Consider the following 22,608-nt stretch of genomic DNA (forward strand, 5'->3'; position numbering starts at 1 on the left):
AGAAGATTAATGTAGAATCTTATGAAGAAGCATTTATTTGGCTTGAATAAAAAAGATTTCAATAAATCTAGGAATATTTAGAGCACGTTCCGTTGGAAAAATGGCACATTAAATAAAGCAAATATTTCACCCTCCTGAAGTTTTAAACCCCATTCTCTGAACCAAGTTGAAGACTTTACATGCAACATATTCAAAATGGTTGTTTTAGAAAGAACCACATGAAAATCATAAAGCTGACATGCTTCTTCAGCAACTCTTTCAAGTACTCAACACATTAGGAACAGAAAAATTGTATGTTTAAATACATAAAACACAGTGTGAGAAGACATAGCGACATGAAGTCAGAGAAAAGATTCTCTCCTTTCCCCCGCTAATTCATCAAGCTGCCCTTCCTGTTGATAAATGGGTACATTAATTCTGGATTTAAACAGCCCTCTCTCTGGCAGAGTTAGAAAGCCTCCTCCTGACACCTGCAGCTTCACACCCCCCTCTGCCTTCTCTAGTGCAGGGAAACCACAGGCCACCACACTGGCGCCATCCCTGGCTATGTCCAATCAATAAGGACTTATTTCCTGTCCATTTGCTGAGGTCACAGAAGCAAGTCTCATTAATTATTTCTACTGGTACAGCCTCAAGTGTGCTTCTGGCATGACAAGTGAAAACTGTTTGACCTTTTTTCCCTAATTTTGTTTGTAGCAGTTCCGAAGAATATGTGTTCGCTCGGGAATGTGGTGAGTGGAACAGAAACACATTTTTAAAAGCCACTAACACATTTAGATTCTTGGCAATGGCAAATTTAAACTCTTGCAACTATTATCTGTTCCACTCATTTCTGCAAATGAACAACAGTTTCTCCCCCCCACCCAAAGTATATCACGAAAATCTTGTCACAGCATAAACAATGTTTTCTAAAGCAGATCTGGCCTCAGAGGGAGGGAAGCACTCCAGAGCCTCCAGTGCTGTGTTTCCATGGAAACGACATAGGTCAATAGCTGAAGTCACACCTTTGCCAGCCTTGATTGCATCTTGCAACTGTGAGGAAACACATGCACAATATCATCAATTTTGATAGAAATAACTGCACACAGAATGCTAAGAAAACATTACGGATTATAAACTAAAAATAATAATTCACCACCCTAAAAAGCACTAGTACTCTCTAAACAATGGAACACCTCAATCAATTTAAATTATTAATCACGTATTGATAACTCAAGGTTCCCTGAAAGATGAATATAAGTACATAGAAGGCTTTCAGATACTCCTACATGCGATCATTACTCAATATGATTTTGTCCAATGAATGATCTTATAACAAATTCATGTACATTTTTGTACTGATTTTCACAACAAAGCAGATGGATATGGACATTCATTTGTTAATGTTCTATATCTATATCTAAATATAGATATATGATTTAGCAATGTATTTTATTCTGTTTATACACTGTACATTTAGATCTGGAATATACATTTCAAAATGAACTTTCTATGATCATTGCAATCTATAGCCCCTTTACTCTGGAATACCATTCTCTCTACTCTCTAACTTTAATACCATTAATCAGGAGGCAAATAGGCTACTGTTGATTTCAGCCCATGCGGGTGATCCACCAAACACTGCTAGTCTGCCATCTTCGTTTATTCCAAGGGGGAAAATAACATGGGTCTCAAGGTGAGGGCAATTGAAATCAATATGTACTATACAGCAACAAATTTAGCATATTGTTCACAGGAAGATTTTTACCACCAACTACTGCACAGTTCTAGAGAATTAAAGAGATTGTAACATAAATTATATAGGAACATAGGAGGACTTCTACAGAGTCAGACCATTGGCCCATTTAGCTTAGTGTACACAGACTGGCAGTGACTTCTCCAGGGTTGCAGGCAAGAGTTTCTCCCAGCCCTATCTTGGAGCTGCCACGGAGGGAACCTGAGACCTTCTGCATGTAAGTTTGCAGACACTCTTCCCAGAGTGACTCCAGCCCTAAGGGAATATCTTACAGTGCTCACACATGTAGTCCCCCATTCAAATACAAACCAGGCAGACCCTGCTTAGCAAGGGCAACAATTCATACTTGCTACACCTAATGGCACAGCAGGGAAATGACTTGACTAGCAAGCCAGAGGTTGCCAGTTTGAATCTCTGCCAATGTGTTTCCCAGACTATGGGAAACACCTATATTGGGCAGCAGCAATATAGGAAGATGCTGAAAGGCATCGTCTCATACTGCGCGGGAGATGGCAATGGTAAACTCCTCTTGTCTTCTACCAAAGATAACCACAGGGCTTTGTGGTCGCCAGGAGTCGACACCAACTTGATGGCACGCTCTACCTTTACCACAAGATCAGCTCTCCTCCCCCAAATTGTTGGTTTGAGGTTATCCTAAACAACAGTCACTGGATTTGAATTTGGTTATGGCCATGACACAGCAAATGTTGTGCACTTTCAATTTCCACTGATAGAACTAGAGAAGGAGAAGCATGCGGTTTATACTTTCAGTTGAAATAAGGGGATTTAAAGTGCTTAGCTTTGCCTACATTGTGCCTTATTTGTCATTCTCTAACGTAGGAATGGAATCACTATATTGAATGGATGCACTAGGTTGCTTCTTTACCTATCAAGGTGCAATGTACTTCTGTGCCTGACTAGATATTGGAATATCAGGCAACACACCGTTATGCATACTAGCTCTTCAGTGTACAGAACACAAGGGAAAGGAGAATGCCTCACAACTCTGCTAATAAGACAATGTGTTTCTTCCCCTGCTTTTTGAAGCCCTGATGTACAGGTATGTTTGCTTACACATCAGTTAACCTGAACTGACGACTGGGACTGAACAGAAGGGAAAGATTCCTTAATTATCAGGGAGGAACTCTCCTCACTTTGGCTTTAAAGTTACCCCATGACAAAACAGAGGATGAGCTAAATAAATGGGCTGTCATCTTGGTATATGGAAACTCTTAGGAAGACACAGAGATATCTATGTATACGTTTAAATTAAAAGGCTGTAAAGGAAATTGTCTTGCAATATTTAAATAATATGCTTTACTAGAAAAATGGCTCTAAAGATCTGAAAATGACTTGAGAACCAGAACATAGCTGTGAGAGCTATCTATTTTATGTAAGGAGTTCCTTTTATATATAATTAATGATTATTCTTATCTAAACATGCAACTTAAGTGAATGCATTATATATATTTGAGAATGAAATCAGTTTATAGCACAGCACGGCACTTTAGTGATTGTGTCCCAATTCATAAATTTTTTATTTCCCACATTACTTAGCACTGTTATGATTTGCAAGTGCACTGCACCATTAATTAAGCATTTCTCTCCAAGTTTCTAAAGCCTACGACACCATCCTGGATAGATGGGGCCAAGTGAGAAATGGCCACTTTAAAATACACAAATGTGTCTTTTGTGTGAGTTTGTGCTATTAGCAGGTGCTCAAACTCTGCAACACACTTCTGATGTTTCAATGAATGCAGGACGAAAGATATCAAATGGTGTTAAAGATATCACTTCTAAGGAGGTCATAGACAGTCATTAGGGATGCCATTCTTAGAAATGATCACATTCAGAGCAGGGGTTAGGGCCAGTTACAGACTATGTAACTCTGTATTCCTTAGAAACTTGAGATATTCATCATTACTCTTCCTAAACACCCTTGGATTAAGATAGGCCGTGTTCTTATCTGGTTATACTCTGCCTCATTTTAAAAATAAACCAAGATGGCTGATATAAACTGTGGATGACATCCAGATTAACGCTATGCTGATGATATGGGGGTGGGGTTATTTTCGCCAGTCATCTCTTCCCTCTGAAGCCCACTATGCCTTCTGAAAATATGTCCCTGAGGGTCATGCAATTCTTGGGGGCATAGTTTTGGGAGGTACAGTGGGCTTCAGAGGGATGGGGAGATTGACAAAAGTTGCTCCTCCAGTGTAGTGCCAGCATAGCATTCGTTTGGATGCTTACCTGTAAACTCATAAAACAAAATTATAAAACCAAATAAAACAGCAGCAAAAAAGGAACTATGAGAGCTGTCTAGCCACCACAATCTAATGCCTAAAATAAAACTCTTCAGAATGCGTGCCTAAATAAGAAACATTTGAATATTTTCTAAACCTCAGTGGTGGAAAGATCAAGTGCCACAGAAAGGTATGAAGAATGTGGCTCATCTTGGCCTGACTGCAGTTTGCCCGATTCAACCCTTCCAGATTCAATTTTTCTAAGGCCCCAATCCCCACTGATTGTCTGCCACAGTGAACATAAAGTGTATGTTCACTTTATTCCATGAGTGCCATAAAGAGCAGATATATCAGATTTTCCCTCTCATTAAGCCTTATCAGAAAGTATTTTGCAGATTCTCTTGTCTGTTGCTAAGCAGGTTTCCCTAAGTTCTAGTGCATGGCATAATTCATGCCTTACTCTTTCCTGGTTGGCCTTTACCCCTCACAAGCCCTCTCTCATATAGCATCTATGAGGACTTGGCAGCTATTCACTGGTTCACTTCACAGCAATCTGTGGTCACCTTCCAACAGCAAGGCTGCCTTTCAGAGGATAGGACCTGGAACATTTTCAGGTCAGTTGAACTTGCTGGCCATGCAGTAAAATTTCTGCTCTTCTTTGCTTCTTTGTTCCCTTTAGAAGACATGTGCCGGGCCATCACAGAGGCTGCTGGCTGGCCTTCTATGATCAGGGTATTACCTTTTGAAGAGGACTATCCTAGAATCCTGCAATTACACACAAATACATATGTACACTGCCTCTCCCATCTTCGACAAAGATAGCCTGCATTTTAGACAGATTTTAAACTACCTTCTTTTCTTGTGTATATCACATTCTTTTGAAATACAACCAATCAATACTTTTGTAATGCGTAAAGATATTTTGGGAGGTTTTTGTAAGAGAATTTTTTGAGCCTAACACAAAACATGGTGGCAGCAATAACTACCAAAAGTTTTATGAGTGTTTAAAATGAACTGACAAGGTGAGGAAGTGGTGGTGGTGAGCCTCCGATTGGCTCCACTCCCAGTTCTAAAGAAGATAATTTCAGAGCCACTAGTAGACACTTTGAGCAAGGCTCTTGTAGCATTTCCCCAAATTGTTAGGAGGGCAGAGAAGAGGCACAGCCCCAAACTAACTCTTCTTACTTTTGCAAACCAATTTCCTCTTCCACCTCCCAAACTTCCTCTTATTTGTACAATTTGAATTGGTGGTTCCAAATGTCTCTTCTGCCACCAATATGAAGCATCAATCCATGACAGCCTAACACCTACCAAACCAAGGAAAACAAACCCATGGGGGTAAATTATCTCATATAAGCTCACTACCGTCCAGCTATCTATAGCCCTGATGTGCCACCCAGTTGCAATCAAGCCTACCACCAGAGTAATACAGTCAAAAAGCCATACTCCAAGCATAAAACCCCACAGCCCTATGGTTTCTCTGCTCTCATCTGAGATCCTGTTTTCATGCAAATCAAACATTCCCTACATGAACCCCATAGACCAAGAGCCCTGCTCTCACCTGGTTCTAAGCTTTCATACATAAAAGTGGCTGCCCTGTTCTTAAAAGGGCATCCAATATCTACCCTCATAACTTGCTTAGGAAAAAAAAAAGCAACCTTAAATTGATTTGTGGTCAAGAAACTAACTAATGCATTCAGTGTCTGCAATGTTATGTGCTTGCATTTCTAAATTTGTTTTCTCTTGCGGGGAACCTTCTGCCTCCTTAAGTGCTGATATTTAGACTACAAAAACGTTACCTTGAAATGCAGCCAATATACTTCATAGTGAATAGATTTACTTTTCCACTATTGCCATCAGAATGTTTTAGCATTAGTTGTTATACATTCGACCGGTGTTTGTGGTGCACATATTTACTACTACTTCCTTTTAAAATGGCAGCTGGACAATCATGTAAGTGCTTTTTATGTCTTTTGGCTACTATAGCACAGCTTTTCCTGGCAAAGCACAGAACTGGAAAGATATTGGCTGATATAAAGAAAATTACTCAGAGTAGTCCCACTGAAAGCTTATTATGCATATTTATAGACCATCCCAAACTTGTATCTCCAGGCAGCTTGCAGAATAAAATATAATACAGGAATTAAAACATAAAAACAGTTTAAAAACAGTTTGCAAATCTAATTAAAAGTTTGGTTGAGAAAGTGTATCTTTATTTTTTTGTAAAGGCCATTAGAGATGGGGAAGCTCTTATTTTGACAGGGATCACACTCCAAGGTCCTAGAGTGGCTATGGAGAAGGCCATCCCTGAGTAGCCACCGTTGACAATGGTAGATGAATATTCTCAAATGATCTCAAGATGCAGTGGGGAAGATGTTATCTTAAATATCCTAGGCCCAAGCCCAGGGCTTTATAGGTAATAGCCAGCATTTTGTATTTTGCCTGGAAACATACTGGCAGCCAGCATAGTTTTTTTTAAATATAGGAGTTATATGGTCTCTTTGGGATGCCCTGGAGACCAATCTGGCTGCCACATTCTAAACCAATTGCAGTTTCCAGGCTATGTACAAAGGCAGAGAGAGCAATGAAGTCGTCCAGTCTGGAGGTTACCAGCATATGCCCTACTGTTTTAAGCTCCTTCATCTCAAGAAACAGGCAGAGCTGGCATATCAGCTGAAGCTGGGGAAAAAGCACTCATGGCCACTGCTTTAATCTGAGAGGCCTGAGAGAAGTGGGAGTCCATAAGTATTCCCAGACTGCATACTTGCTACTTCTGAGGAAGTGTAATCCTAGTCCAGAACAGGCAGACCTAAATTGTTTCTTGAATCCCAGACAATAAGCAGATTTGGATTCAGTCTCAGTTTGTTATCCTTCATCCTGTCCATTACCACCTGCAGACAGGCATTCAGGGAGGTTATGCTATTTCCTGATTAAGCTGATATGGGGAAATAGATTTGGGTGCTATTAGCATACTGATAACACCTGCGCAAAATATCCTGATGATCTCTCCCAGTTATTTCATGTAGATATTAAAAAGCATTGGGGACAGTATGGAGCCCAGCAAAACTCCATACAAAAGCTCTTGCTTTGAGGAGCAACAGTCTCCAAGTAACACCATCTGGAATCTGCATCGGCTAATGTGTCCATTTAATTTCTATGGTACACTCTGATTAATTTTCTTTATTATGTAGCCCATTATAATTTTGTATTATAATACAAATTTTGTATTATAATACAAAATTAGAAATTTTGCTTACTCCACTAGGGTAACAGAATGCAAAGCTGGAAAGTAACCGCCCCCACCCCAGAAGGTCAATAAGGCCAACTGACATCCAGATTAAAGATGCACTAGCAGAAGAGAGTTTCTCCCTTCACCCTGTAGCTGCATGCACCTCCCAAAAATGTGTCTCTGAGAGTCACCCAACAGTTAGGGATGTATTTTTGGGAGGAATAGGTGGCTACAGTGGGAAGGGAGAAATTGCCAAAAATTGCCCCTTCTCTCTTGCATGACAAAAACTGCTCTTTTGTTGGCATGTCATTAGTCCAGACCTCAACCATTATTTGTTAAGAGTAGATGCTACCAGCCAGAAACAATTATGGGAACATGTTATTTAGGGTGGTATGAAATTATGCCAGAACAATATTTATATTTGAGATATCCTCCTCCATCCCCCCCCCACCCCAGAAAGAAATCAGAAACAAAGAAAATGACTGGCAACCTATTTAAGTATTATTTGTAAGACTAGTTGTTTTCCTGGTTACTTCCTTCTAAGCCAAGTGTTTGATCTTAGCTTGACATTCTAATCCTACGGATGCACAAAAGCACAGCTTGTGGCTTCTACTACCAGAACTTCCATATTCTACCTGTCAAGTTGTAACCCCACTGGAAGTCCATATGCAAAGGGTAATGCTGATGTACCTAAGACTGTGGCAGCCAAAAGGATTCTTAGATAAGCCCTCTGCACCCCTTGCTGTTCTGGATAACTTGCTGGATCACTTATGCAAAATTCTTTTATTCTGATCCCAATGAATAAGATTGGCTTTTCAAACAGAAAATGGCTATTGACAACTCACCATAACTGAAAATGTTAATATCAAAACAATAACTTCTCTCCGTATTGTACAATTTGTCTCTTGCACACAATCGCTTCTTCAATTTGAATTCTGCAGGAAATTCATTTTTAGCTTTTCAGTGTACTCAGTTACATCACAAACAAAGCAAGCAGCAGTGGCCAACCAATTCTGGCATGACTAAAAAAGTCAGATACATGAAGCAGGATGCAGGGTCTTTTCAAAGCTAGTCATTCAAGAGGGATTCACTGCAATTCTAGTGCACAAACAACAACAAAAGCCTTGCCAGCAAATTAAATGCAAGGGTAAGACACACACCCTAGACATGTTTCCACTGCCAGATAGCACTGTGGTATGAGAAACGTACTTATTAGAGTTTGCACAGTTAACTTTGGATCTGAGAAAATTTGAACCTGGAAATTTATTTTGAGTATATGAAGGGCTGACCCTGCCAGCTAGACTCTGCTATTTATAGCCAGTCTTGTGCAAGAGCACAATTGTGCAAATATCTAAAGTTGCGCACTGCACTTTGGGAATGCAATCTGTATTGGAAACTTTGGTCTTAGATGTCAGTGTGGGCCGATGTACAGTGTAAGCCTGTACAACATGTAGGCCAGAAACTCCTGTGGGGTAGAACTCTTCGAATAGTAGGTGCTTGCAATTCAAGAGCCATTTTCAGATGTTATGATCTGTGTGTTCACTGAATGCATGTAGGGTAGGTGGCAGGCTCTGGCCTGCTTATTGAACATCAATTGAACAGGGTCCCCACACCTATGACTGAAAGGCAGTGGCCTTGTTCAGGCTTCAGTGGGTGTGTAAAGAATAGGAGGCAGAATCTACAGATCTTAACATCTAAAAGTGGCTAAGATATTTTGTGAATCCGATCCCCTCCACTTTTGCTGTATTTGTTTTTATCATACCATGACATTTGCAAGAATCCCTTGCTATTTCCCTTACATGTGACCCTATCCAGCTTTCTATTACATTTTCACAAATGCATCTCATGCAGTACAAAAGCTGCTGACATTATCTCTCAGAGGAACAATTCTAGCACGGATCCTTCTCCTTATGCACCTGACCACAGGGCTTCTCTTCCACTGCTTCTTTAGTCTTTGAATAGTAGAGTGGGGACATTTCCCCTCTTGGAACAGGGCATTAAACATCTTCATAATGGATCAATAATTTGTCTGCATGTGGTAGCCACACTCTACAATGTAAGACTGGAGCATTACCAGACTGATTAACTGCTTGTGAGTAAATGGCTTCTAATAGAAGCATCTAAAATGGGCTTTCTGAAATAATGAAGACTGACTACAGAAAAAGGATATATGGGGGTGGGCATAGTGGGTAAGAGGAAGCAGGAATTTACTTTCCTTTCAAACGCAAATCAGCTCTGCACTGAGATCGGGAGGAAGAGTCAAACTTAAACTTGCTTGTGTATCGAAATACTATCAGATGGGGTGTTTAGTCCAGGATTGCCGCACCTTGTTCACTCACTCTTTATGGGTGTGCAGCTACCAGATGATTGCCTACATTCTAGGAAATTGTACTGACATTTGTAATTGGGTGCTCCATAATGGCAAATTCTAGATTGTCCTCCCCACGCCTGCATTATAGGCAGAGTCCATACTTCCACAGTTCAGGCCATGAAGGATTTGTCCCAGTGCCAGCGATCCCTGCTGCTAGCCAATGAAGAGGCTTCACATTTAAGCCCTGGACATCAAGTGCCCATTACTGCTGGGGAGCCTGGGGAAATGGAACTTGCAAGATCTCTCAGCACAATGGATTGAGCTGTAAGGCACTGGGAATTCCATCAATGCTCTTAACTGTGGGGATATCCAGGCCTCAAAGATGTGGCCTCTGCAGGAGACAAAACCGAATTTCATTATAAAGAATTTTTCCAGATTGTCTTTAGTGCAAGTTACTTGTTCTAAGCCAGTGACAAATACAAATGTTGTTCCCAAATGAAACCTGGGAATTGGTTAGTCCTTTGATCTTGGCACAAGTAAAGATGATCTAAAGAAAACCCCTCAAACCCATGATGTGTTTGAATATCCAATTGGGAGCAATACAACTATTAAAGATGTTGTCAGATTACAACACAGCACTATTAATCAAACACCCCAACATTCTGCATGTGCATGTGAACCCACATAATTTGGGATTATAGCAGTAATCTGTAATCTGGCCAACAACCTGGATGGCTTTAAGAGGAGTCTGTGGTTGCCACCAGCTCATCTGGTGGCTACTCAGGGACGGGTCTTCTCCACTGCTGCCCCTGGGCTTTGGAATGCGCTCCCTGTTGAAATAAGAGCCTCCCCATATCTGGCAACTTTTAAAAGGCACTGAAGACATAGTTATTCACCCAGACTTTTAATTAGATTTATAGTTTAAAGACTTTTAATGTTGGGTTTTAACTGACTTTAATGTTAATGATTTTAATGTTTAAATGATTTTAAATTGCAAACTGTCCAGAGATGCAAGTCTGGGGTGGTATATAAATATGTTAAATAAATAAAATAAATAAATAAAATATGTACTTACCTTGGTATAGTCTATTAAGTTTCCTTTACCATGTGCCTTAAAAACAAGAAGAAGAAATTTAAAATTGTTTCATTTGCAAAGTCTGCTGTTGCACAAGCAGGTAAAAATACAGGCTGCATATTCCAAACCATTTTTCTTCTAGAATTAGCCTGAAGGCCACATGTGGCTGTCATGTGCTTGATAAAACCTTATACTAGCAGTCTTATTCAGAACAGAAAAAAGAAAGAGGGAACGGGAGAGCAAAATGCCATGCTCATGCGAGCTGGTTCAAATCAGTCGTTTCACTGGCCAAACTCCTTCCTGTGCCTGTAGGGAAGGTGGGGGGCAGGGTTGCTCTGTGGTGGGACCATGGCATAAAACAAATTGCAGAATGGTTATCAGAAATGTGAGTTGTTCAACTATCAAAAGGATAGCTTACAAACAAAATAGTATTTACCATTTGAATATAGCCCACAACTTAAGTGGATACTTAAAACAAAGAGATAGACCCAGGTTTCTAAGCAACAGGCAAATGCTTTATGCACTAGTATAAAACCTTCCACGGTTGAAAATGTGGCTTGAGACTGTGGTTCAAGAATGGAATTCAACACAGAAGCAAAAAACAATATTAAGAAAACTATCAAAGAGTTAGAAGTAAGCTATAGCACAATCACAACTCCAACAAATCTACCCCATACAACAGGGATTTCATTCATGGTGGTAATTAGGGATGTGCACAGAACCGGTTCGGAGGCCCTTTATGGGCCTTTGAACCGGTTCGAACAGTGGGTGGTTTTACTGGTTCAGTGGCGGGGTGTGTGTGTGTTCAGCTCTAAGGGTGGGGGAGGATGCAGAACTATAGCCAGAACTCTTTAAGGATTGGCCTTCTGTGGCGTTAAATGATTTGATTATATATGTTAATACTAGGGATGTGCACGGAATCGGCGGAGGCCGGTTCGACGGCAGGGGGGGAGTGCAGCTTTAAGGGTGGGGGAGGATGCACTTACACTCCCCCTGCATTTCCCCCACTGGCGCCCAGTTTTCTAAACGTCCATCGGGGTGGCAGCATACCTCCCTGCTGCCCCATTCACTACGTTTTCCGGATGTACCCGGAAGCAGTACTCGCGTCTACTACTTCTGGGTACCTCCGGGAAAAGTAGCGAACGGGGCAGCAGGGTGGTATGCTGCTGCCCTGATGGACGTTTAGAAAACCAGGTGCCGGTGGGGAAAATGCAGGGGGAGTGTAAGTGCATCCTCCCCCACCCTTAAAGCTGCACTCCCCCCTGCCGTCGAACCAGCCCCACCAGTTCCATGCACATCCCTAGTGGTAACATATAAAATCAAACCATTTAATGCCACAAAAGGCCAATCCTTAAAGAGTTCTGGCTATAGTTTAAAGCATCTACTGAATAAAGAGTTAAGAGTTGACACCGACTTGATGGCACTTAATCTATCAAACAATTAAACAAACGTTAGGACAGATAAAGACTTGTACCAAGTTAGCACTTTTAGAAGGGACAGCAATCATAACATCAAAGAGAATATCAAAGCTAGTAGCCTAAAATTAGTCCAGAAAGCTGTGTTTTGAGTTGTAATCATATATACATGAGCAGTTCCTTCCCTCTGCCTTTTCTGTTCTCTGCACATAGAAGGAATTTTGTTGAAAAACTAGAACTATTATTTTATTTGTTTTAGTGGAAGAGAATGCTTGGATATTTTAATAGATTTCTTCACTCATCTAATACAAAGAACAGAGAGACTCAGTGGAGCCCAATACAATGAGTAGCATCTACAGTTGCAGATCTGACTCCAGATTAAAGACTCCTGTTCCAGACTACGGAAAACTGTTGATGCTACCCCATGTATTTTGATAAGTGGTCACAATAAGTGTTCTAGTATATTTACATTTATATCTATATATATATGGAAGTTACATACTGTAATCTTCATTTCTGAGTTATTTCTATTGAAGCTAACTTGTAAAAACACAAAAGCAAAACAATCTTTTATAAATGTTAGATTTGGCACCAATCTGCTGGGTAAAAGCAATGAGTTTTACCTACCTCTTTAATCTGCTTAAGCCAGGCTTCTCTTCCAATGAACTCTTGATGTAGGACTACAGGAGCAGAATTGAAACTGAAGGCCGCAGAATCATTAGAACTTTCTTTAACAAATGGCTGAATGTCAACATTTAGCTAAAAGTAGAAAGGTCAAATATTTTTGTTAAATAGAGGTAGCTCTTCACAGTGCGATCCATTTAATTGACTGCTGCACATCAACAGCTTTTTGTTTTTAATCTGAATAGTATTCCTGCACCTACAAAGAAAACTCTGTTTTTCAGGAGACCTTCAGCCAACACACAAGATAGGAGGACCTCGTTTCTCACCGTCACGACATCTACAGTTCTGCATATCCGCGATAAGGCAACTGACACCAGAACTTGGTATACACTGGGGGAAAGGGTTTTAAATCACATATCTGTGGTTCCTAGATGGCTGGAAATGACCTCCGAGCTCATTTCTGGCCACTATTTTGTGGCACAGAACCATTTTGTGGCTCTTTTTTTTTTTTAAGCAAAAAAGATTCCCCCATGACTTTTCATGGGAAAATTGTGACATTATGGATTTTGCAGGGCATTGCTAGGCAGCTGGAGACCTGTAGAACACTGTAGGAAACTTTCCCATATTACTTCCGTTTTTCGGCTCTAGGTACCTAACCGCCCAATTCCCATTGTTTAATGCCTTGTTATCTGTGGTTTTGCTATACACAGTTTCAGCTGAGAACGGAACCCCCGCGGATAACGGGGTCTACCTGTACTCAGGAGTTATCCATTCCTGACTCTCTCATCTAGTTCAAATCCAAAAATATCAGCAGATTCTCCAGCAGAAGAGTGTGGATTCTAAAAAGCATAAGCAAACAATTCCTACGTTAAATATAATCTCTAATCCAAAATTCGAAAGCAACCATTTCCAGTGTGAATATATTTGCTCTATTCTTCTAGTTCAGAGTTTATCAAAATGAGGGGTGGACACCCCTTGCGTGATCAGAGGGATCTTTTGGGAAATGGGGGGGGGGCGCGTGTGTGTACTGTGAAGCGTTTCAGCTTGGTTAGCTATAGCTGAGCAGCTAAACCACTAGCAGATAGCAACAGGGAGAGAACAAGACACCCCATCTATCCCAAGCTGCCTTTTGCTACAGCTACCACTACTATTTGGCTGCCTTTCCTTCTGGCTCCCAGACTCAATCAATAGAGCAAATAGTGGCATTCCAGCATGGCAGTCTCCAAAATTAATGAGCAACTTTCAGGAATCTAAAGGCTACAGAGGTAAGAATGCAAGTTCTCTGGACACTGCATTAGATGCCCCAGGAAGCAGAATATATATAGGGAGAGCTTGAATTAAGAAGAAAAAAGAAGGAAGACTGTAAATTTTATAGTTGTTTCCAAACTGCTGTTGCAAAACCTCTCCTTTGAGGCTAGATTTATATGGCGAGGATTAATTTTGTATGGATTTCATTTATGCTTTTAAAGATTTTTATTCTGTGCTTTATAGTTGATTATTTTATCTATCTATTCGATTTATATACTGCCCATCCAAAAGTGGCTCAGGGCGGTTTACACTAAAACAAAAAATGCATAACAATTACAATAAAAAACCATTTAAAAGGGGATGAAAATTAAAACTACATGTCATTAAGAGCCAGGGTAAAAAGATGGGCCTTTAAGGTTCTTCTGAAGGCCTCCAAGGAAGATAATCCTATCACAGGGAGTCTGTTCCACAACCTAGGGGTGACAACAGAGAAGGCCCTTATCCCTGGTTGCCACCAGATGAACCGGTGGCACTCCCAAGACAGATGATCTCAATGAGCACTAGGGATCTTGTAGAGAAAGGTGCTCTCTCAGGTAACCCAGACCTAAGTCATTCAGGGCTTTAAAGTTAATAACCAGCACTTTGCCCAGAAACACATCAGCAGCCAGTGCAACTGTTTAAAAACAGGCATAAAGTAGTATCTCCAGGGTACCCCAGAGATCAATCTGGCTGCCACATTTTATTTATTTACTAGCCAACCCGCACAGAGCATCTGTGTGCTCTTTGGGGCCGGCTATTCTTCCCTAACCTACCGCCCCACTCTCTTGCCCTCCACCCCTCCCTCCTCTCTCTTGCCCTCCCTCCTTCTGCTGCCCAACTCCGTGGCCAGGCCCGCCGCCGCTTGCCTCCATGGCTGGGCTGGGCCCGCCGCTCACTTGCCTCCTGGGTGCGCCTCAGCCAATCAGGCGTGCGCCGGGACGCACATTCTAAGGCACACCCAGGAGAATTAATAATATAGATTAGTTGCTTTTTTTATACCACCTTTCTGCCTTGACAAAGGCACCCAAAGCGGTTTACAATATTAAAACAAGGAAATTGCATAACAGTAATAAAACATTGTCCCAGGCTGTTGGTCTTTTCAGGAGCTGAGGACAACAGCTTGCTCACCTGGGTGCCTCCTTTCTTGCCTTCCTCTCAAGGCACACAGGTCTTTCAGTACTCCTGGGAAGATGGGGGAGAGTCTGCCCCAACAATCTTCACTGGCCATTGCTGGTTTCTACAGGAGCCAACGTTATGCTCTCCCCTGGCCTGGGCGCTTCCTTTCTATCAACATCTACGGTTTTGAACTAACTGAAGTTTCTGGACAACATACAAAGACAGCTGTACACAGAGTGCATTGCAGTAGCCCAACCTGGAGGTTACCAGCTGGTGTACCACTGTTTTCAGGTCATTCATCCCAAGGAACGGGCGGAGTTGTCAAAGCAATCGCAGCTGGTAAAAATAGTTCCTGGACACAGCTTCAGCCTGATGCACCAGGGTGAGACCCGGGTCCAAGAGCACCCCCAAGCTATGAACCTGTTCTTTCTGGGAGTGTGCAACCTTGTCTAGAACAGGAGGTTCTATTCCATTTTGCAGTTTATGATCCCAATGAACACCTCCATCTTGCTTGGATTCACTTCAGTTTATTATCCCTCATCCAGGCCATTACTGCCTATAGGCAGGCATTTAAGGGGCTAACATAATTTCCTGATATTGATGACAAGGAGAAATAGACTTGGGTGTCATCAGCATATTGATAATACCCAGCACCAAATCTCCTGATGACCTCATTCAGCGGTTTCATGTAGACATTAAAAAGCAATGGCGACAGAATGGAGCCCTGAGGGACTCCATATAGTAGCTCCCGTTTTGAAGAGCATCTGTCACCAAGCACCACTATCTGAAATCTACCAGAGACATAGGAGCAGAACCACTTTAAAACAGTAGTTCCTATCCCTAAATCCCTCAGGCGACCCAGAAGGATACCATGTCAATGGTATTGAAAGCTGCTGAGAGATCCAAAGGAACCAGCAGAGTCACATTTCCTGTCAATTCCCTGGTGAAGGTCATCTATCAGGCCAACCAAGGCCATCTTAACCCCACAGTCCGCTCTAAAGACAGTTTGAAATGGATCTAGACAATCAGTTTTCTCCAAGACCACTTGGTGCTGGTCAGCCACCACACTCTGAATCATCTTACCTAACCATGGAAGGTTGGAGATTGGCCTATAATTATCCATCACCAAGGGGTCAAAAGTGAGCTTCCTAAGAAGGGGTCTAACCACCTTCAAACAAGATGGCATCCTGCCCTCCTTGAGTGAGGTAATAATAATATCCCCTAGGCCAGCTCCTACCACCTCCCTTCAAGATAAAATCAGCCATATTGGACAAAGATACAACGAACAGGTGACAGGCCACACTGCTCCAAGCAGCTTGTCCACATCCTCAGGAGTCAAAAACTGAAATTGATCCAATCTAATCCTGCAAGAGGGATTACTGGACACTCTTCTACCTGGCCCTGCAGAAATAGTGGAATCCAAATCAGCCCAAATGTGAGCTGCTGCTGCTATTTATATAGTGTTTTTCTATGAAATGTTCTCAAAGCAGTTAACAAGATGTTTCTTGTGTTCCCAAAGGCTCACAGTCTAAGAAGAAACACAAGCAAGACACCAGCAACCAGACACTAGAGTGTCTGGGGTTGAATAGGGTAGTTGCTTTCCCCTGCTGAATACAGCTGTATCTCAATATCCGTGGGGGTTCTGTTCCCACATATTACCGTGGGTAACAAAACCGTAGGTAATGAGGTATAAAGTCTATGAGATCATGGGGGTTCAGTTCCTAGACATTAAAAAAACAACAACCCCAAACCCCAAAGTATTCCCCAAATGCAAACAAGTTGTTCTAGTAAGAACTAATCAGCCTATTTTCCTTTCACTGTATCTACATCTGGACTAAATTTGGTGCAAATCAAGGTCCACAAGTTAGATCTCTTGCGCCTCAAATGATCATGTGTCCACTATCTTGGATTGGGGTGGATGTCATCACTGCACCATTAAGGTGTTCCTGTGTGTCATTCACTACAGCTGTTCCAAATCTGAGTCAAATTGGTTAGACAGTCCTCAGGTTAGTGCACTTGTGCCTCAAATGTTTATGCATCCGCCATCTTGGATCAGAGTGGGAGACATCATCACAAACTACACCATTGGGGCATCCCTAGTCAGCTGTAGCAAATTTGGTTCTGATTGGTTAGTCTGTCCACAAGTTAGTGCACTTGTGCCTCAAAAGTTTAAGTGTCCACATTCTTGAATTGAGGTGGATGACAATGTCACAATCTTTACCGTTGAGGTGTCCCTATGTGTCCCTACAGCTGCAGCAAATTTGGTTCAAATCGGTTAAGTGGTTCACAAGTTAGCCCACTTGCACCTCAAAGATTTGTGTGTCCACCACATTTTAATTTGTGGGTAATTTTGAAATTGTTAAATTGTTTTAAGGTTTTGTATACGTTTTAACTTGTTTTATGCTATTGTTAACCTCCCAGAGATGAAAGTTTAGGGCGGTGTACAAATCTGATTAATAGATAGATAAAATTAGCATGTGTGACATCATCAGAAGCTATGCCATTGAGGTGTCCATGTGTGTCACTCACTGCAACTGTACCCAATCTGGTTCAAATAGGTTAGCAGATTAGCCCGCTTGCGTCTCAGATGTTCATGTGGCCACCATCTTGAATTGGAGTGGATAACATCATCACACACCAAACCATTTGGGCATTCCTATGTGTCCCTACATCTGTACCAACTTTGGTTCAAATCGATTAGGTGGTTCACAAGTTAGCCCACTTGCACCTCAAAGGTTTACGCGTCCGCCATCTTGGACTGTGGTGGATATCATTACAAACTACGCCATTGAGGTGTTCCTATGTGACCCTACAACTGTACCTGATTTGGTTCATATTGTTCCAAGCGTTGTGAAGTTGATAGGGGAGGACACACGGACGCACACATAGGATGCCGGGTGATCTCATAAGCCTACTGGAAAGTAGGCTAAAAACGGGCCAAATGAAGTACCCTACGGTGCTCCATGGGCCATCAGGAGTCCAAGGATGCCCCCCTATCTCAAATACCCAGGAATTCCTTGGAAATTTGTTTTTATTTTAAACAAATGAGCCATAAATTGACTCTCCTCCCCCAAATGGCAGCGGAAATCACATCTGAGGTCATTTCTTGCCACCCCCAATGCACAGATATGTGGGATTAACCCCTTATCTGCCAGGTTTTTTCATGTATGCCAAGGTTGGGTGTTAATTACCCGATCGCGGATATGCAAAATCATGGATGTTGGGTCCATGTATAGGGAGGTCCACCTGTATAAGAGAATTATCACTCTGAAAGTGATTAACTAGACTCCTTTGCCTAGTTAAAAGAGGATACATAATATCCATTTTAAGGACTGGATTCTTCATGATGTACAGAAGTTATATAAAACACAAATGAACACATTATGACATGTTTAAAACTTTGTTTCCACAAGCAGTTCTTTAATCAGAATGCCTACAACTGAATGTGATTTTTAAAAATCCCATGCGATCCACAGAACAGAAGCACAACAGAATGAACAGCAACAACTTGATTCAACATTGAACTGCTGGAGGAAGGGAGGAAGCATACCTTATGACTAATAGACATATGCTTTCCATACTTAAATGCCATCTTCTGGATCCCTGCATCATGTTTTGCCAGTTCCATTGCAGCTTGGCAGCTCTTTGCCAGCAAGGCGCTATGGGATAGGAAAACTTGTTCTTTCCAAGTTGATATTCCAATATCATCTGTAAGACCATTTTCCTGGAAATGAAAAGGAAAGAAAGTATGATTTTTAAAAATCAAGGTAAGATTAGGTACAGAAATGTAGCCACACTTAATATAATTTTAAATGCCATGCGGGAACAGTAACTTCTGCAGGTAATTTTCCAACATAGGTGATAAGAATTATACAAACAAAACAGTTTGAAATCTTTTTAGCTGCTGTACTACACACATCACTGGCACCAATTTACTGGATTTAATTCTCCCACCACTATAATCCACAAACCAAACCAAATGTTGATTGCCGCAATTTTTATCAATCTGTATATCTGAATGATCAAGTCATTGTGCTTTCTGTGCTTGCTCAATGTCTGGAAGCTGTTAAGAACTGGATGATTCAAAATAAGCTCAGACTAAACCCCACTAAGACTGAGCTGCTCTTATTCAGCCCTCATACCAGCCAACAGTTGGATCCAAACCTTTTTTTGGATGGGGTGGCGCTGCCCCCAAAGGAGCCTGTCTGTTCCTTGAGGGGTTCTTTTGGACTTGCACCTCCTGCTTGAACAACAGGTGGAGGCTGCGGCTAGAAGTGCATTTGCCCAGCTTCATCTGGTTCGCCAATTATGCGCTTATCTTGATGGGCTAATGAAAGTGACTCATGCCACTGTCATCTCCCGCTTAGATTACTGTAACATGCTTTACCTAGGGCTACCTTTGAAGATGACCAGGAAGCTTCAGCGGGTTCAGAATGCAGCGGCTCGCCTACTTATGGGTGCCAAAAGATATGACAGGGTAACACATCTCCTGCAGTCGCTGCACTGGTTACCCATTCACTTCCAAATTCAATTCAAAGTCCTGGTTCTTACCTTCAAAGCCTTGTGGGGCTTGGCGCCTGTTTATCTACAGAATCACATCTCCCATCCAGTTACATCCCATCCTGTTAGATCATTTCAGATGGCCCTTTTGTTGGTCCCTGATTTCAGAGAGGTTCGGAGTTCTAGGACACGCGAAAGGGCTTTTTTGGTTGCTGCCCCACTTCTTTGGAATTCTCTTCCCCTTCGAATTTGTCTAGCCCCCTCTTTACCGGTCTTTAAATCTTTCCTGAAGACCTTTCTTTTCTACCGGGCATTTGCCCTGTAGTCTACTTTGTTTCCTTTCCATTACCTATTTTAGTTTGCTATTTTTAATGTAATTTTGATTGCAATTTTTAATGTTACCTTATTAACATGCCATTGTACACTGCCCGGAGTCTTTGGAGTGGGTGGTATATTAAATGCTTCTAATAAATAAATAAATAAATTGTATTATAACCACTAACAACTAATTACTGACCTATTATTCTAAGTGCAGGCTCTGAAATGAACATAAAACAAAGGACTTGTAAATAAAAGTCTAGACTCTTACCTGGGGGGAAAGCATATATGGGAGGGAAGAAATTGAAGGAGAAAATAAATGGGTAAAGGAAAAGTTAAGCACTTCTCTTCTTATCTCCCCTTGCATATGATCCCATTCCAATGCTACTCTGAAGAGAAGAAGCAGTGGCTGGGATTTCTCTTTCTCTCTCCAGTTGCCTAGTCAGACCATTGGTCTATTTAGCACAACACTGTTTATGCCCAGTGGCAGTGGCTCTGCAAAGACACAGGCAGAGGTCTCCAGAGCCCTGAGGCCCAAGATTCTTTAAGTGGAGTTGCCGAAGATTGAACCAGGCATCTTCTGCGTGCAAAGCATGGGCTCTGCCACTGAGTGACAAGCTTCTGCATGAGGTGGAGATGAAATATGCAGTTCCAATCTATTAAATATGAGTCTACATATGCTGAGCAAAATGTGAAACTCACCAGTAGGAGGCACTACAGAAAGAGTCAAGGATGCTACTTCAAAGATTTTACACAAAGGTTGGAAAGCCTTTCCAACATTTAATAATAATAATAATAATAATAATAATAATAATACACAGTCAGACAGGTGTTATTGACTGGTTTGTTTTATCCAGACATCGAGTCCTTCCCAAGGACCTGGGATGGCTGAATTTTATTGTCAATGTTGTTGCTGTTGTTATAGATATCGTCGCAGAATATAGGCTGTTCCCAGTAAAGTTGCTTTTTGTAATTGGCTGATGGTGATTTCTGTGGCCCCTATGGTGTTGAGGTGCTCTTCAAGGTCTTTTGGGACTGCACCCAGGGCACCAATGACCACTGGGATTATTTGGGTCTTTTTCTGCCACAGCCTTTCAATTTCTAATTGTAGATCTTTGTATTTGGTGATTTTTTCTATTTCTTTTTCTTCTATTCTGCTATCCCCTGGTATTGCTATGTTGATTATTTTGACTTGTTTTTCTTTCTTCTCGACTACAGTTATATCTGGTGTATTGTGTGGCAGATGTTTGTCTGTTTGTAGTCCCATTGTAATCAATGGGACATCCATTTTTTCTCCAGGAGGTAAGAAGACTTCTTTGTAAAATTGCTCATTGGTCAGTTGAAGTTCTTGTGGCTAACAGAATTGGAGAGGTGACCTCTTTTACTGTCACTGAAATATGTGGATATAAAAAATTATTTGAGGATAATGTGATGATTATCCACTTGAACTATATTTCATACTACTTGCTGATGTCACTGAGATGGTCAAAACAAATAAAGTTTACTTACTAAATGACAAAATAAATGTCATGCAAATATCATGGAATTCAAAATGTTTAAGTCAGATTAAAAAGCAAAGTTTTTAATTAGTTTGATTAATGCTAATGTCCATTCTATTGACTCTTACAGTATTCTATCAGGATTCCAAGTGAAAGACACTGTACCCAAACAGATCCAGAAGAATTAACAGATTATACACAGATTCAGAGAAGGGATTCTTCACTGGAACAATCTGGCCTGCATGAATGAATATACAGTATGAAGGGCATTGCTACAACCTAAATATAAATTTTCATTTAAGACCTCCAATGTATTTTTGACAAATATCCTTAAGTTGTTACTTGAGCTGCATATTCCACATTATATTAACTATTATAGTCGTCAAGACCCCAAGCGTCCTGAACACAGTTATTAGGCTAACAAATCTATTTCTAAAGGTAGCTTTCCCTGTCTTTTGTACAAACGGACCTTCCTTCCTTGTCTCTCTGCCACCTCAAGGAGCTTAAGAAAACTAAGGGGAGCAACAAAGATCAATGGCTGGAAGAGGACTAAAACCTAGGATGCATTTTGTCACTGCTTTCAGGTTGAGCCAGAAGGCAGTTAAACAAACCAACAACGATGTCATCAAAACAATCCTGTCCCAGTGAGTTACTTCAATTAAATTACATAGGAACAAGAACAAACTAAATCTGCATGACACTATAATTTTCTAGCAAGGTATTATCTATCATGAAATTGGTAAGGAATGAAACAAAATCCCTCCATTCAGCTCTAATCTTGCTCCCTTGTGGCTATTGCCAAGGAGTGCAGTGTTGCAAGGTAGGAGATAATATGAGACTGATGGGGAAAGTAGTACAATTCTGCAAAGCCAAGTTGCTGAACATTGTATCAAAATCCATTGCATACCATTTAGTTGCATAGAGAAGAGGGAAGTCAGAGGAGAGGAAGGAGAGAGAAGAGAAACCACATGTTTACTGCTTATATACAGTATGTGATGACAAAATCAAGACTAAAACTTTAGACATGCCTCATTTGATAATTGTGTTTACTAAATATAAAATTTGTGCTGCAAATATCCTGGATTTCAAGAAATGACCAAACACAGCACTTAAATTAGAAGTTAGACTATTTGGCTATCATTCCATTTTAAAATAAGTTCTGAAGATAAAATGTTGAGGAACTGGTGACTGCATTCTGGCCAAAGTCACTCAAATTAACAACAATGCATGAATGCTAAAAGCTTGATGGACCATTA

At 41.1% G+C, this 22,608-nt stretch overlaps 1 protein-coding gene and 1 long non-coding RNA gene across 9 annotated transcripts in view; one reads left to right on the forward strand and one right to left on the reverse strand.

The window, feature by feature from the left end:
• PDSS2 (decaprenyl diphosphate synthase subunit 2) overlaps positions 1–22,608 on the reverse strand; it is a 125,955-nt gene that overhangs the window by 8,262 nt on the left and 95,085 nt on the right. For 5 of the 8 annotated variants that reach the window (XM_053289809.1, XM_053289664.1, XM_053289375.1 and 2 more), the window contains 4 exons: positions 18,586–18,759; positions 12,636–12,767; positions 10,594–10,629; positions 13–1,032 (listed from right to left, as the gene is read on the reverse strand). In XM_053289809.1, the coding sequence (XP_053145784.1) occupies positions 874–1,032; positions 10,594–10,629; positions 12,636–12,767; positions 18,586–18,759 (501 nt within the window). In that variant the 3' untranslated portion in view covers positions 13–873. Of the gene's footprint in view, positions 1–12; positions 1,033–4,717; positions 4,744–7,696; positions 8,143–10,593; positions 10,630–12,635; positions 12,768–18,585; positions 18,760–22,608 lie in introns of those variants that run through there. The other 3 variants (XM_053289516.1, XM_053289435.1, XM_053289727.1) reach the window with 3 other exon arrangements.
• Positions 960–21,774, forward strand: LOC128342730 (uncharacterized). Its single transcript, XR_008315141.1, has 3 exons — positions 960–1,675; positions 12,914–13,015; positions 21,483–21,774. It is a non-coding gene; the product is annotated as an uncharacterized LOC128342730 (long non-coding RNA).

The sequence above is a fragment of the Hemicordylus capensis genome, chromosome 1, assembly GCF_027244095.1.
Source record: "Hemicordylus capensis ecotype Gifberg chromosome 1, rHemCap1.1.pri, whole genome shotgun sequence".
Lineage (NCBI taxonomy): Eukaryota > Metazoa > Chordata > Lepidosauria > Squamata > Cordylidae > Hemicordylus > Hemicordylus capensis.